Source organism: Aethalodelphis obliquidens, unplaced genomic scaffold, assembly GCF_003676395.1.
Source record: "Aethalodelphis obliquidens isolate GAN/ISIS:26980383/991018 unplaced genomic scaffold, ASM367639v1 scaffold74, whole genome shotgun sequence".
Taxonomy (NCBI): domain Eukaryota; kingdom Metazoa; phylum Chordata; class Mammalia; order Artiodactyla; family Delphinidae; genus Aethalodelphis; species Aethalodelphis obliquidens.
This window is the reverse complement of record NW_020838018.1, coordinates 4,377,938-4,392,564: the sequence shown is the minus strand read 5'-3', so window position 1 is coordinate 4,392,564 and position 14,627 is coordinate 4,377,938. Positions and strand designations below refer to the sequence as shown.

The window sequence follows — 14,627 nt, the reverse complement described above, 5'->3', positions numbered from 1 at the left end:
CAAATGATAATGGAGACACAATGATGCAAAATCTGTGGGATGCAGCAAAAGCAGTTCTAAGAGGGAAGTTTATAGCAATATAGTAATGTTTCTTGTTTCTTCGTACCTCAAGAAACAAGAAACATCTAAAATAAACAACCTAACCTTACACCTAAAGCAGTTAGAGAAAGAAGAACAAAAAAACCCCAAGGTTAACAGAAGGAAAGAAATCATAAAGATCAGATCAGAAATAAATGAAAAAGAAATGAAGGACACAATAGCAAAGATCAATAAAACTAAAAGCTGGTTCTTTGAGAAGATAAACAAAATAGATAAACCATTAGCCAGACTCATCAAGAAAAAAAGGGAGAAGACAAATCAATAGAATTAGAAATGAAAAGGAGAAATAACAGCTGACACTGCAGAAATACAAAGGATCATGAGAGATTACTACAAGCAGCTATATGCCAATAAAATGGACAACCTGGAAGAAATGGACAAATTCTTAGAAAAGCACAACCTTATGAGACTGAACCAGGAAGAAATAGAAAATATAAACAGACTAATCACAAGCACTGAAATTGAAACTGTGATTAAAAATCTTCCAACAAACCAAAGCCCAGGACCAGATGGCTTCACAGGCAAGCTCCATCAGACATTTAGAGAAGAGCTAACAGCTATCCTCAAACTCTTGCAAAATATAGCAGAGGGAGGAGCACTCCCAAACTATTCTACAAGACCACCATCACCCTGGTACCAAAACCAGACAAAGATTTCAGAAAGAAAACTACAGGCCAATATCACTGATGAACATAGATGCAAAAATCCTCAACAGAATACTAGGAAACAGAATCCAACAGCACATTAAAACGATCATACACCATGATCAAGTGGGGTTTATCCTAGGATTGCAGGGATTCTTCAGTATACCCAAATCAATGTGATAAACCATATTAACACATTGAAGGAGGAAAACCATATGATCATCTCAATAGATGTAGAAAAATCTTGACAAAATTCAACACCCATTTATGATAAAAACCCTGCAGAAAGTAGGCATAGAGGGAACTTTCCTCAACATAATAAAGGCCATATATGACAAACCCACAGCCAACATCGTTCTCAGTGGTGAAAAACTGAAACCATTTCCTGTAAGGTCAGGAACAAGACAAGGTTGTCCACTCTCACCACTATTTTTTTTTTTTTTTTTTTTGCAGTTCGCGGGCCTCTCACTGTTGTGGCCTCTTCCGTTGCGGAGCACAGGCTCCGGACACGCAGGCTCAGCGGCCAAGGCTCACGGGCCTAGCCACTCCACAGCATGTAGGATCTTCCCGGACCGGGGCATGAACCCATGTCCCCTGCATCGGCGGGTGGACTCTCAACCACTGCGCCACCAGGGAAACCCCACTCTCACCACTATTATTCAGCATAGTTTTGGAAGTTTTAGCCACAGCAGTCAGAGAAGAAAAACAAATAAAAGGAATCCAAATAGGAAAAGAAGAAGTAAAGGTGTCACTGTTTGCAGATGACATGATAGTATACATAGAGAATCCTAAAGATGCTACCAGAAAACTACTAGACCTAATCAATGAATTTGGTAAAGTAGCAGGACACAAAATTAATGCACAGAAATCTCTTCCATTCCTATACACTAATGATGAAAATCTGAAAGAGAAATTAAGAAAACACTCCCATTTGCCATTGCAAAAAAAGAATAAAATACCTAGGAATAAACCTACCTAAGGAGACAAAAGACCTGTATGCAGAAAACTGTAAGACACTGATGAAAGAAGTTAAAGATAATACAAACAGATGAAGAAATATACCATATTCTTGGATTGGAAGAATCAACTTTGTGAAAATGACTGTACTACCCAAAGCAATCTACAGATTCATTGCAATCCGTATCAAACTCAATGGCATTTTTCACAGAACTAGGACAAAAAATTTTACAATTTGTATGGAAACGCAAAAGACCCCGAATAGCCAAAGCAATCTTGAGTAAGAAAATCGGAGCTGGAGGAATCAGGCTCCTGGACTATAGCGTATACTACAAAGCTACAGTAATCAAGACAGTATGGTAATGGCACAAAAACAGAAATATAGATCAGTGGAACAGGATAGAAAGCCCAGAGATAAACCCACCACATATGGTCACCTTATTTTTGATAAAGGAGGCAAGAATATACAATGGAGAAAAGAAGGCCTCTTCAATAAGTGATGCTGGGTAAACCGGGCAGCTACATGTAAGAGAATGAAATCAGAACAGTCCCTAACACAATTCACAAAAATAATATCAAAATGGGTTAAAGACCTACATGTAAGGCCAGACACTATAAGACTCTTATAGGAAAACATAGGCAGAACACTCTGACATAAATCACAGCAAGATCCTTTTGACCCACCTCCTAGAGAGAGGGAAATAAAAACAAAAATAAACAAATGGGACCTAATGAAACTTCAAAGCTTTTGCACAGCAAAGGAAACCATAAACAAGACCAAAAGACAACCCTCAGAAGGGGAGAAAATATTTGCAAATGAAGCAACTGACAGAGGATTAATCTCCAAAATTTACAAGCAGCTCATGCAGCTTAATATCAAAAAAGCAAACCACCCAATCCGAAAATGGGCAGAAGCCCTAAATAGACATTTCTCCAAAGAAGATATACAGATTGCCAATAGTTACATGAAAGGATGCTCAACATCACTAGTCATTAGAGAAATACAAATGAAAACTACAATGAGGTATCACCTCACACCAGTCAGAATAGCCATCGTCAAAAATTCTACAAACAATAAATGCTGGAGGGGGTGTGGAGAAAAGGGAACCCTCTTGCACTGTTGGTGGGAATGTAAATTGATACAGCCACTATGGAGAACAGTATGGAGGTTCCTTAAAAAACTACAAATAGAACTACCATACGACCCAACAGTCCCACTACTGGGCATATACCCTGAGAAAATCATAATTCAAAGAGTCATGTTTCAGTGTTCTTTGCAGCTCTATTTACAATAGCCAGGACATGGAAGCAACGTAAGTGTCCATCAATAGATGAATGGATGAAGATGTGGCGCATATATACAATGGAATATTACTCAGCCATAAAAAGAAACGAAATTGAGTTATTTGTAGTGAGGTGGATGGACCTAGAGGCTGTCATACACAGTGAAGTAAGTCAGAAAGAGAAAAACAAATACCATATCCTAACACATATATATGGAATCTTAAAAAAAAAAAAAGGTTCTGAAGAACCTAGGGGCAGGACAGGAATAAAGATGCAGATGTAGAGAATGGACTTGAGGACATGGGGAGGGAGAAGGGTAAGCTGGGACGAAGTGAGAGAGTGGCATGGACATATATACACTACTAAATGTAAAATAGATTGCTAGTGGGAAGCAGCTGCATAGCACAGGGAGATCAGCTCGCTGCTTTGTGACCACCTAGAGGGGTGGGCTTGGGAGGGAGACACAAGAAGGAGGAGATATGGGGATATATGTATATGTATAGCTGATTCACTGTGTTATAAAGCAGAAACTAACCCCATTGTAAAGCAATTATACTCCAATAAAAATGTTAGAAAATAAATAAAATTTTTAAAATTAGAAAAAAAAATTTGTTTTATTGAGATATAATTGACATATAGCATTGTATAAATTTAAGGTGTGCAGCATAATTATTTGACTTAAACACATCATGAAATGATTACCACATTAAGTTTAGTGAATATCCATCATCTCATTTAGATACAAAATTAAATAGAAAAAATTTTTTTCCTTGTGATAAAAACTCTTAGGATTTACTCTCAACAATCTTCATACATAATTTAACAGCAGCATTAATTATATTTGTCATGATGTACATTGTATCACCGGTACTTATTTATCTTATAACTGAGAGTTTGTGCCTTTTGACCTTCATCCTGTTCCCCCTCCCCTCACCCTGCCTCTGGTAACCATAGATGTGATCTCTTTTCCTATGAGTTTATTCGTTTCTTTTTGAAGTATAATTGATTTAAAACACTGTTAGTTCTTTTCCTTTTGAAGTATAATTGACTGAAAATGCTGTTTATTCGTTTCTTTTTGAAGTATAGTTGACTTAAAACACTGTTAGTTCCTGGCACACAACATGGTGATTTTATATTTTTGTACATTTCAGAATGATTACCCTGATGAGTCTAGTTACCATACAAAGATATTACAGTAATTATTAACTATATTCCCCACACTGTACATTTCATATCCATGACTCACTTAATAACACACAACACACCATGCATATATAGCAAATCTTTTTCCGTACATATATCGATGGGCACTCAGATATTGCTACCCCATCTTGGCTATTGTAAATAATACTGAAATGAACATAGGGGTGCAAGAATATTTTCTAACGAGTGTTTTTGTTTTCTTTGGGTAAATACCCAGGGGTAGAATTGCTGGATTGTATGATAGTTCTATTTTTAATTTTTTGCAGAGTTTCCATACTGTCCTCCATAGTGGCTGCACCAATTTACATTCCCGTGAATAGTGCATGAGGGTTCCCTTTTCTTCGCTTCCTTGCCAACATTTGCTATTTGTGGTCTTTTTGATGATAGCTATTTAGACAGGTGTGAGGTGGTATTTCATTGTGGTCTTGATTTTCATTTCCCTGATGATTAGTGATCTTGAGCATCTTTTCATGTGCCTATTGGCCATCTGTATGTTTTCTTTGGAAAAATATCTATTCAGATACCCTGCCCATCCTTGTCTTGTTCTAAATCTTAGAGGTAATGCTTTCAGCTTTTCACCATTTAGTATGTTAGCTATGGGCTTGTCATATGTGGCCTTTATTATGTTGAGATATGTTCCCTCTATACCCACTTTGTTGAGAGGTTTTGTCATAAGTGATTGTTGAATTTTGTCAAAGACTTTGTCTTTATCCTTACTGAGGTGTTCATGATTTGTATTCTTCAGTTTGTTATTGTGATGTATCACGTTGATAGATTTTCAGATATTGAACCATCCCTGCATCCTTGGGATAATCCCATTTTATCATGGTGTATGATCCTTTTAATGTATTGTTAAATTCAGTTTGCTGATATTTTGTTGAGGAGTTTTGCATCTATGTTCATCAGTGATATTGGCCTGTAATGTTCTTTTTTTGTGATATCACTGGTTTGGGTATCAGGGTGATGCTGGCCTTGTAGAATGATTTCAGAAACATTCCTTCCTCCTCTGTTTTTTTGGAATAGTTTAAGAAGGATAGGTCTTAACCCTTCTTTAAAGGTTTGGAAAAATTCACCAGTGAAGCCCTCTGGTCCTGGGCTTTTGTTTGTTGGGAGTTTTTATTACTGATTCAGTTTTATTACTGGTAATTGGTCTGTTCATATTTTCTACTTCTTCCTGATTCAGTCTTGGGAGGTTGTACATTTCTAGGAATTTGTCCATTTCTCCTAGGTTGTCTATTTTTTGGCGTTTAGTTGTTCATAGTAATTTCTTATGGTCCATTATATTTCTGCAGTGTCTGTAACTTCTTTTTTCATTTCTGATTTATTGATTTGGACCCTGTTATTTCTTGATGAGTCTTGCTAAAGGTTTATTAATTTTGTTTGTCTTTTCATAGAACCAACTCTTAACTTCATTGATCTTTTCTATTGTTTTTTAGTCTCTTATTTCATTTATTTCTGCTCCAATATTTATTATTTCATTCCTTCTACCAACTTTGAGATTTACTTGTTCTTTTTGTAGCTCCTTTAAGTGTAAGGTTAGGTTGTTTATTTGAACTTTTTCTTGTTTCCTGAGGTAGTCTTATATTGCTTTAAACTTGCAACAGCACACTTCCCTCTGGTCACCAGAGCTACGTGCTCCGAGTGTGCCCTGTGTGTGTGCTGAGCGAGTCTTTCTGTTTTGGTGTGCTGACTAACTACTATGGGTGCTTGGTAGCCACGGTTGGCCCTTGGTCCAGTTGGTTGCCAGACCCTGCCTTGTGCAGAAGTTGCTGGCCCCTGGTAGGCATGCCCAGATCCTGGCATGGCTGGCTGCATGGCCAGGGGAGTCCCAGTCCTGGTGCCAAGCAGCTGGTGGGTGGGCCCAGGTCACAAAGTAGCTGGCTGTAGGGCCAGGGGTCCCAGAGCTAGTGTTGGCCTAGTGTTTGTGGGCAGGGCTAGTCCTGGATTGCCTGGGGCTCAGGGGGTCCTATGATAGCCTGCCTGTTGGTGAGTGGGACTGTGTCCCGGCCCAGCTGGCTCCTTGGCCTGGTGTTTCCCAGTACTGGTGCTGACTAGCTGGTAGGCAAGGATCAGTTTCAGTGCTAATAAGCTAGAGTGAGGATTCAAAAATGGCACTCGCCAATACCAGTGTTGCCATGGTATGATAATCTCCCAAAAGTGGCTGCTGCCAGTGTCTGTGTCCCCAGGATGAGTCCCATTTGCCTCCTGCCTCTCTGGGAGGCTCTCTAAGATCAGCGAGCAGGTCTGACCCAGGCTCCTTTCATATTACTTCTGCCCTTGGATACTGAGTGTTTGAGATTTTGTGTGCAGCCTTTAAGAGTAGAGTCTCTATTTCCCACAGCTCTCTGGCTGTCCCAAGAGGAAGCTCCACTGACCTTCAAAACCAAATGTTTGGGACTTCCCAGGTGGTCCAGTAAGAATCCACCTTACAATGCAGGGGACCCAGGTTCAATCTCTGGTCAGGGAACTAAGATCCCACATGCAGTGTTGCAACTAAGCCCACACACCACAACTACACCAAGCCCATGTGCCTCAACTAGAGAGCCCATGTGCTGCCAACTACAGAGCCCACGCACTCTGGAACCCCTGTGCCACAACTACAGAGCCCACACACCCCAGAGCCTGCATGCCTCAACTAGAGAAGAGAAAACCTGCACACCACAACTAGAGAGAAGCCCACGTGCCACAACGAAAAATCCCGTGTGCCTCAATGAAGATCCCGCATGCCTCAACTAAGACCCGGTGCAGCCAAAAATAAATAAAATAAGTAAATAAATAATAAATTTAAAAAAAAACGCAAATGTTCTGGGGGTTCATCTTCCGGGTGCAGGACACCCAGGCTGGGGAACCTCTTGTGGGGCTCAGACCCCTCACTCCTTGGGAATGACCTCTGTAATTGTAATTATTCTCCCATTTGTGGATCACCTACCTGCGGGTATGGGTCTTGACTATACCATGTCTCCACCTCACCTACCCATCTCATTGTGATTCCTTCTATCTTTAGTTGTGGAAGATCTTGTCTGCTAGTCTTCAGGTCATTCTCATCAATAGCTGCTCTGTAAATAGTCGTAATTTTGGTGTGCCCATGGGAGGAGGTGAGCTCAGGGTCTTCCTAGTCTGCCATCTTGGCCACTCCCAATGCAATAAATTATTATTTATTTATTTATTTTTGGCTGTGTTGGGCCTTCATTGGTGCACACGGGCTTTCTCTAGTTGTGGCAAGCAGGGACTACTCTTCGTTGTGGTGCACAGGCTTCTTGCTGTGGTGGCTTCTGTTGTTGCAGAGCACGGGCTCTAGGCACACAGGCTTCAGTAGTTGCAGCACGTGGGCTCAGTAGTTGCAGCACACGGGCCCTAGAGCATGCAGCTTCAGTAATTGCAGTGCATGGGCTCAGTAGTTGTGGCTTGAAGGCTCTAGAGCGCAGGCTCAGTAGTTGTGGAGCACGGGCTTAGTTGCTCCGTGGCATGTGGGATCTTCCCAGACCAGGGATCAAACCTGTGTCCTCTGCATTGGCAGGCGCATTCTTAACCGCTGCACCACCAGGGAAGTCCCAATAAATTATTTTTTAATTAAGGTGTGTACATTGTTTTTTAGACATAATGCTGCTGTACACTTAATAGACTACAGTATGGTGTAAACATAACTTTTATATGCACTGGGAAACCAAAAACTTCATGTGGTTCTCTCGATTGCTATACTTGCTTCGTTGTGGTGGTCTGGAACCGACCCCGGAGTATCTCTGAGGCGTTCCTGTATACACAATTTTCTTGAGTTCTGGATTCTTTCATTCGTCCGTTTGTCTGTTCTCCCTCAAGTGCCAAACCTGTTGTTAATGGGGGTCTGTAGTATTTGTTTCTTTCTGGTAAAGCACCATTGTCCTATTTCTAAGTTCACTTATGTAATTACTGACTCTCAGTAATAGTGTGGTTGTGGGTTTTGACTGGAAGGGTTTTATTTTCCCTCCCTTGACTCTTCTTAAGCCTTGTTGTGAAGATGTCTTTCTGTATCAGTTTTATTTGCTTCTGTGAGGAACTTTGAAGTGTCTTCAGCTCCAGAATTCCTGTGTTAAGTGCCCTGTCTGGCTTACTGCTGCAAGCCTGCATGGGGCACAGGTGTGAGCCTTCCAGTTCTCATGGAAACTGTTTTCCTTTCCTGCCCCATGTGCTAGGCAGAAACAAGATGTCTACATCCCTACATCATGCTGGCAGCTTATCGACTGGTCAGGGCCTTTGGGTGTACTTATTCCTGGTAGTTTGATTTCTCTGTGTGTCACAGTTTTTGTAGAATGGCCTCAACTTTCACAGCAGCAACCATTAGTACAGACTTGTCTACATGGATATTTTGTTTTTTCATCTTTTTGTGGGTGCCAACACCTCCACATCAGGGAGGACTTATGAAACTAAAGAAGTCCTGGGAAGTGGGAAGCTAAATAACACAGTGGATTATTTGAAAGAGAAGAAGCTCTTGAAGCAATAGGGAAAAAAGAAGAAAAAAGAAAAAAGATGAACACCTCTTATAATGAACAAGTTGAGAAATGAAACTGAGGCTTATGCAGGCCAGGTAACATCTCTGAGTTTCTGAAGTGGTCAGTAGCCATAATACTGATGGGATCTGCCTGACTCCACAACCATGTCCTTTTCACCGAGTCTTGTACGAGTTCATCTGCTTTTGTGAATTTACTTCAAGTAGTCATTCTTTTCCTTCCCTGGTTTCCCAGCATCTTTCGTTATTTTTCTCATAGAAAACCAGTTCTGTTAAAACATACTAGTGAAAGTGGTGTTTCCCAATCTTTTCTGACCACAGTGCATTTTACAGAGCAGCCCAGTGCACAGAGCAATGCATGTGTAGAACAGTTATGTGCCACCGTCCTTTCCCTGGCCCTGTTGGTGCATTTCCATTCCATTCTATTCTTATGGTTTACTTTAGGTGAAATAGGCTGGCTGTGACTAAGTAAATTGATCTCACAACCCTTTAATAGCTCATGTCCCATAGTTTGGCCAGTGTTTTTTTTTTTTTTTTGGTTTACTTATTTATTTATTTATTTTTGGCTGTGTTGGGTCTTCGTTTCTGTGCGAGGGCTTTCTCTAGTTGTGGCAAGCTGGGGCCACTCTTCATCGTGGTGTGCGGGCCTCTCACTATCGCGGCCTCTCTTGCTGTGGAGCACAGGCTCCAGACGCACAGGCTCAGTAGTTGTGGCTCACGGGCCTAGTTGCTCCGCGGCATGTGGGATCTTCCCAGACCAGGGCTCGAACCCCTGTCCTCTGCATTAGCAGGCAGATTCTCAACCACTGCACTACCAGGGAAGCTCTGGCCAGTGTTTTTGAAGCATGACTTAAAGCTAGAGTATTTGTCAGCAGAGGACATAATAGGTTGTCTCCTCAAGAGCCCATCTCTTGTCTCAGCTGAACTCAATCCATGCTTCTCCTGTGCAACTGGCCACTCTGTTTTCCCCCCTTTTGGGATGAGGGGGATTCCTTTTAAATGGTATTCCAGCATTAACTTTAGAAATTGGGAACAGAGCTCACTTATTCTTTTGGTGGCTTCCTGTAGATAACATGTAATTTTTTTTAAATATTTATTTATAGTTATTTATTTATTTATTTTGGCTGCGCCAGGTCTTAGTTGCTGCATGCGGACTTCTTAGTTGCAGCATGCATGTGTGATCTAGTTCCCCACCAAGGATCAAACCCAGGCCCCCTGCATTGCGAACGCAGAGTCTTACCCACTGGACCATGGGGGAAGTCCTAGTAACATGTATTTTTAAACCACTTAACTGTAAGATTGTTACTTGCTCTGCCTCTTCATACCTTTGATCTTGATCTTTTTATATTTTCTCCCTGTTTGTCTCATTCCAGGTACTTTATTTAGCAACTTCTTTCTTAAGTGAGTTTTAAAACTAAAGCAACGGTTTGCCATTCATCTATTCATCTTGGAATTCTAGCTCAATTTTTTTTATTTAAGTACTACTAGGTGGCCTATTAAGAGTAGAATTGATGACCGAGTATCTGATTTTTAATATACTATTGTCTAATTTTACTTTTTAAGAATAAAAAGAGAGCTAGGAGGCCAGAAGGCAAATAGAGTAGAATGACAACACTTGTGTGTCCTGTCACCTTCCCTCTTCTGGACAGCTGATAATGTGTGTCCTGTAACAAGAATGACTGCTGAAGTATACCACTCCTGTCTCTTTCCCCAGCCCTCCAAGCCATAACATTGTGGTGAATGGAAAAGAATGTATAAACTTTGCCTCATTCAATTTTCTTGGATTGTTGGATAACCCTAGGCTCAAGGTAAGTAGCACATATGCTGAAGTGGACAGATAACATGACTGACATAAGCATCTGGACATAAAATAAGAGACAAATGCAGAATATCAGAAGGGGCTGTGTAAGTACTTACTCTTTACTCTTTAGTGACAGAGCTGTAACCTAGTTTTCAACAAAGGGAGGTAAGAGTGTCCTAATGTGGCTTAGTGCTGGGTGACAACCAGAGAACTATATGAACCAGACCCAGGTAATAGTTGGGAGATGTGTCTAGGAAATTGCTTCATCTCCTGTTGGGATTGTGGGCCAGTAAACATTTTTTGAGGAAAGACCTGTGCCCACAAATGCCAGAAAGTACGAATGCATTGAGTTAACCAGGTTTTAATGATCAAGCTAATATAACTTTTCCATGTTTTAAGTCGTATACCTAAGTCTTCCCATCCCTCTTTTCTTTATATCCTGTTAGAATTGTCTTAGTACTAAGAAAGGAAAAGCCAGGGTACTGGGGAGCTATGTGGGTTAAAGAATAGGAAATGTCATTTTTAAACTGTTAAAGATATATTATTACAGTCTTAATTTTTTTTTTTTTACTTTCACAAAGGCAGCAGCTTTGGCATCTCTAAAGAAGTATGGTGTGGGAACTTGTGGACCTAGAGGATTTTATGGCACATTTGGTATGTTTTCTGTCATATTTTTCAGACTACTGCTTTCAAGAATTAAGATTCAGTTTGATTTCAAAACTCCTTGGAAAAGGTATCCTTAATTAGTTGTGGAAATAAGCTGGTGAACTTTCTAGATTTTGTGTTTGAAATCATTGGTAGGAGATGCATTGGTCTGGGGCTGACTGTCCGTTGTGGAGAAGAGTCATAGGTATCTAAGGCACACTGTCTCAGTAGGGCGAAGCCTGAGCTCTTGTTGCATTTGCCCCAGGAGACATGGTGTGAGGAGACTGTTTCTGCTGTGCATGACAGTTGTAAGGGGAAGCATCCAGTTGTGAGTGGCTCTGCTCTTTGTAGTCATGCAGGAACCCAGATTTTCCCTGTCTCGTTGCTCTAGGCCTCAGGGCACCATCTTTGTGTGACCGAAGCCAAGTGATGAGTATGGAGGAGCAGGAGTGCAGGGCATTGGTACCTGTTTAGGTGGGCAGGTGGTGGTGCTTATCATTCCGGCCACATTCTGTTGGTGAGAACATTACCCAGGTCATGTCTCCCAGCAGAGGGACTGGAAAATTGCTCTAGCTGGGCAGCCACCACGTGCCGGAAGGAAAGTGAGAACAGATTTGGGGGATGGGGGAGGTCATAGACTGTGTAGCCCTTTTCTTTCTGGAATGAAGACAAAGGATCATTGATTTCCTTGTGTGTGGATGACCTGGAGATGGGCTAACTACATATTAGGATGAGAGTGTGATTTCAAACACGATGAACTCCCTAAATCAGAGTCATCAAAGAAGACCCTGGAATTTTATGGTGGTTTTTTATTAAATATATATTGTTCTTTGCTTCTGAAAATTTCAAAAATGTTGTTAAATAATTTTCCAAATAAGTATATTACTGGAAATAACATTCTGGTTTACAAAATGTCAGAGGGTGGGGACAGTGGGGCCAGGCAAGTCTCTTTTGTCTTCTCTACTCATTTTCATTTCTGGGTCTTTGTTTTTTTCACTTTAACAGTTAAGATGTTTTTATTTAAGGGAGCACCTTTCTTTATCCCTTAGCTAATTTAGTGGTTAAATTATTTTTATTGGAAACAGATGATGGGAGTTGGTGTCCAAGAATCCTACAGTTGGAAAGGATCTTTAAAATCTTGTATTCCAGCATCCCAGCTATTCAGAAGAAGAACAGAAAGCTCAGAGAGGTTAAGTGACTTCCTCATGGTCACATAGCTAATTAATTTCAGCCCTAAAACTAGAAAATAAGTATTCTGATTTGCAATATTAATGGCAAGATCAAAGACTTAAAAGAGCTCAGATCAGAGGCTCCCTCTTTCCTCTAGCCTAGTGCAAACATGATTTGTTTGCCTGCTTTTTACTGGTAGGGTATTATTTCCTTCATAAGAATTAGAAAACTAAAAAAGGCATTTTTTTTACAAAGTTGTTTGTTGTAATCTGATCAACAAGGCTTTCTTTCCATGATCTGCTTGTGGGGTAAAGAAATTGCTTTCTTAAAAGCCTCTCTTTCTAGTAGATCTTATTTGCATGTGTGGCCTTGGCTGTTGCTCAGGAGTTAATCTGAGAAGACTGATAAGAGATTTATTGCTAAATTTAGAGAAAAAAAAGTTTCAAATCTTCAAGACCAGTTTTCCCAGAACTATGGAAATATGTTGTTTTAATTGCCCAGTCAGTTTTTCATTTGGATCACCTGAAATATGTGTAATAGGATGCTGTGTGCCTCCAAACTTGGGGGGGGGGATCTTTAATGATTTTTAAATTAATTTTTTTAATTTAAATATAGTTGATGTACAATATTACGTTAGTTTCAGGTGTAGTATATAGTGATCTGACATGCATACATTATGAAATGATCACCATGGAGTCTAGTAACCGTCTGTCTCCAAAGTTATTACAATATTTTTGGCCATATTCCTTATGCTGTGTGTTACATCACCATTGCTTATTTATTTTATAACTGGAGCTTTGTACCTCTTAATCCCCTACACCTAATTTTCCCCACCCCTGATCCCCTTTCCCTCTGGCAACCACCCCTTTGTTCTGTGTATCTATGAGTCTGTTTTCATTTTGTTTGTTTTGTTTTTTAGAGTCCACATATTAGTGAGATCATATGCTATTTATCTTTCTCTGTCCAACTTATTTCACTTTTCATAAAACCCTCTTGATCCATCCTAAATTAATTTTCTTGATTGAATAATTCAATCCAAGATATAAACCTCAAAGATTTAAAGAGATAGTGAAGTCTTCTCCCCACTGCCATTCCACCCCCAAAAAAGACAGCTACTCTCAGTAGTTTCTTGTTCATTCTTCCAGGCTTTTTTCAGTGTGTGCAAACCACTTCCATACATTTCCCCCCCAGTTTTACAAAAATGGTAGCATACCACATACATGTGGTGTGCTGTTCAAGTGTGTTTTAAATTTAAATTGGATTTGATCTTTCAAGTGTCTGAATGGGCCACCAGAGTCAATATAATGAACACATAGTTGTGTATTAGCTACTCTGTGAACTACATTATTGGTCACTGTGTCATCCTTATCCTAATGTAGTCAAAGGTTCAAACAGACTGTGGTATCTGGACAAAGGTTGAAGGTTAATTTGCAGTGTGATGGTTTTGTAATAAGACACCAAACCTACAGCTTGGAGTAATGTGTATTGTTTTCTGAGTACATTGTCCTTCCTGTAAACTTGTTTTGTTCCTTTTCAACAGTTGCCCATGCTTGCTTATCATCTTTATTCCTTTCTTTATGTGTATATAGTATGTATTTTTACTTGGTTTTCCAACAGGGTATTTTCTATGTTTTTCCTTATTCTGGAACTAATCACTTATATTACTGTAGTTGTATTAAATTACCTTGAAATTTCAGTGTTAGATAAGTTCAAGAAGATACTTGAGGTCAGCTAAGGCTATATTTTAAATCTCTAAAATACCCTTGGGACTTCCCTGGTGGCGCAGTGGTTAAGAATCCACCTGCCAATCCAGGGGACACAGGTTCAAGCCCTGGTCCAGGAAGATCCCACATGCCACGGAGCAACTAAGCTTGTGCGCCATGACTACTGAAGCCCGCGTGCCTAGAGCCCGTACTCTGCAACAAAGAGTAGCTCCCACTAGCCACAACTAGAGAAAGCCTGCACACAGCAATGAAGACCCAACGCAGCCAAAAATAAATAAATAAATTTATTTTAAAAATAAAATAAAATACCCTCTATAATTAAATTATTCTAAATATTTAGATATTTGCCCTTTGTACTGAGCATTAAAGCAGAAGTGAACTTCCCTTTCCTCTCATTTTAGTAGCTTGTGTGTGAGGCTAGGGTCTCTTTCCCAGGCCCACCAATAGGTTGCTTTTGATTTTGGCTTTTTCTTTTCCTGGAAGTACTAATATCACTCAGGCATCCGTTTTCAGTGATGAAAATGCTCTGTCTTCTAGCTCTTTTCTCAACTTTTCAGATAGTGAATGAAAATCACTTACTGGAAAAGTAAATTTCCTTATTAAAACATTTTCTGTTT

At 40.1% G+C, this 14,627-nt stretch overlaps 1 protein-coding gene across 4 annotated transcripts in view; it reads left to right on the top strand.

The window, feature by feature from the left end:
* SPTLC1 (serine palmitoyltransferase long chain base subunit 1) overlaps window positions 1-14,627 on the top strand; it is a 74,815-nt gene that overhangs the window by 16,062 nt on the left and 44,126 nt on the right. For all 4 annotated transcript variants that reach the window (XM_027092112.1, XM_027092111.1, XM_027092113.1 and 1 more), the window contains exons 4-5: window positions 10,385-10,478; window positions 11,053-11,125. In XM_027092112.1, the coding sequence (XP_026947913.1) occupies window positions 10,385-10,478; window positions 11,053-11,125 (167 nt within the window). The remainder of the gene's footprint in view (window positions 1-10,384; window positions 10,479-11,052; window positions 11,126-14,627) is intronic.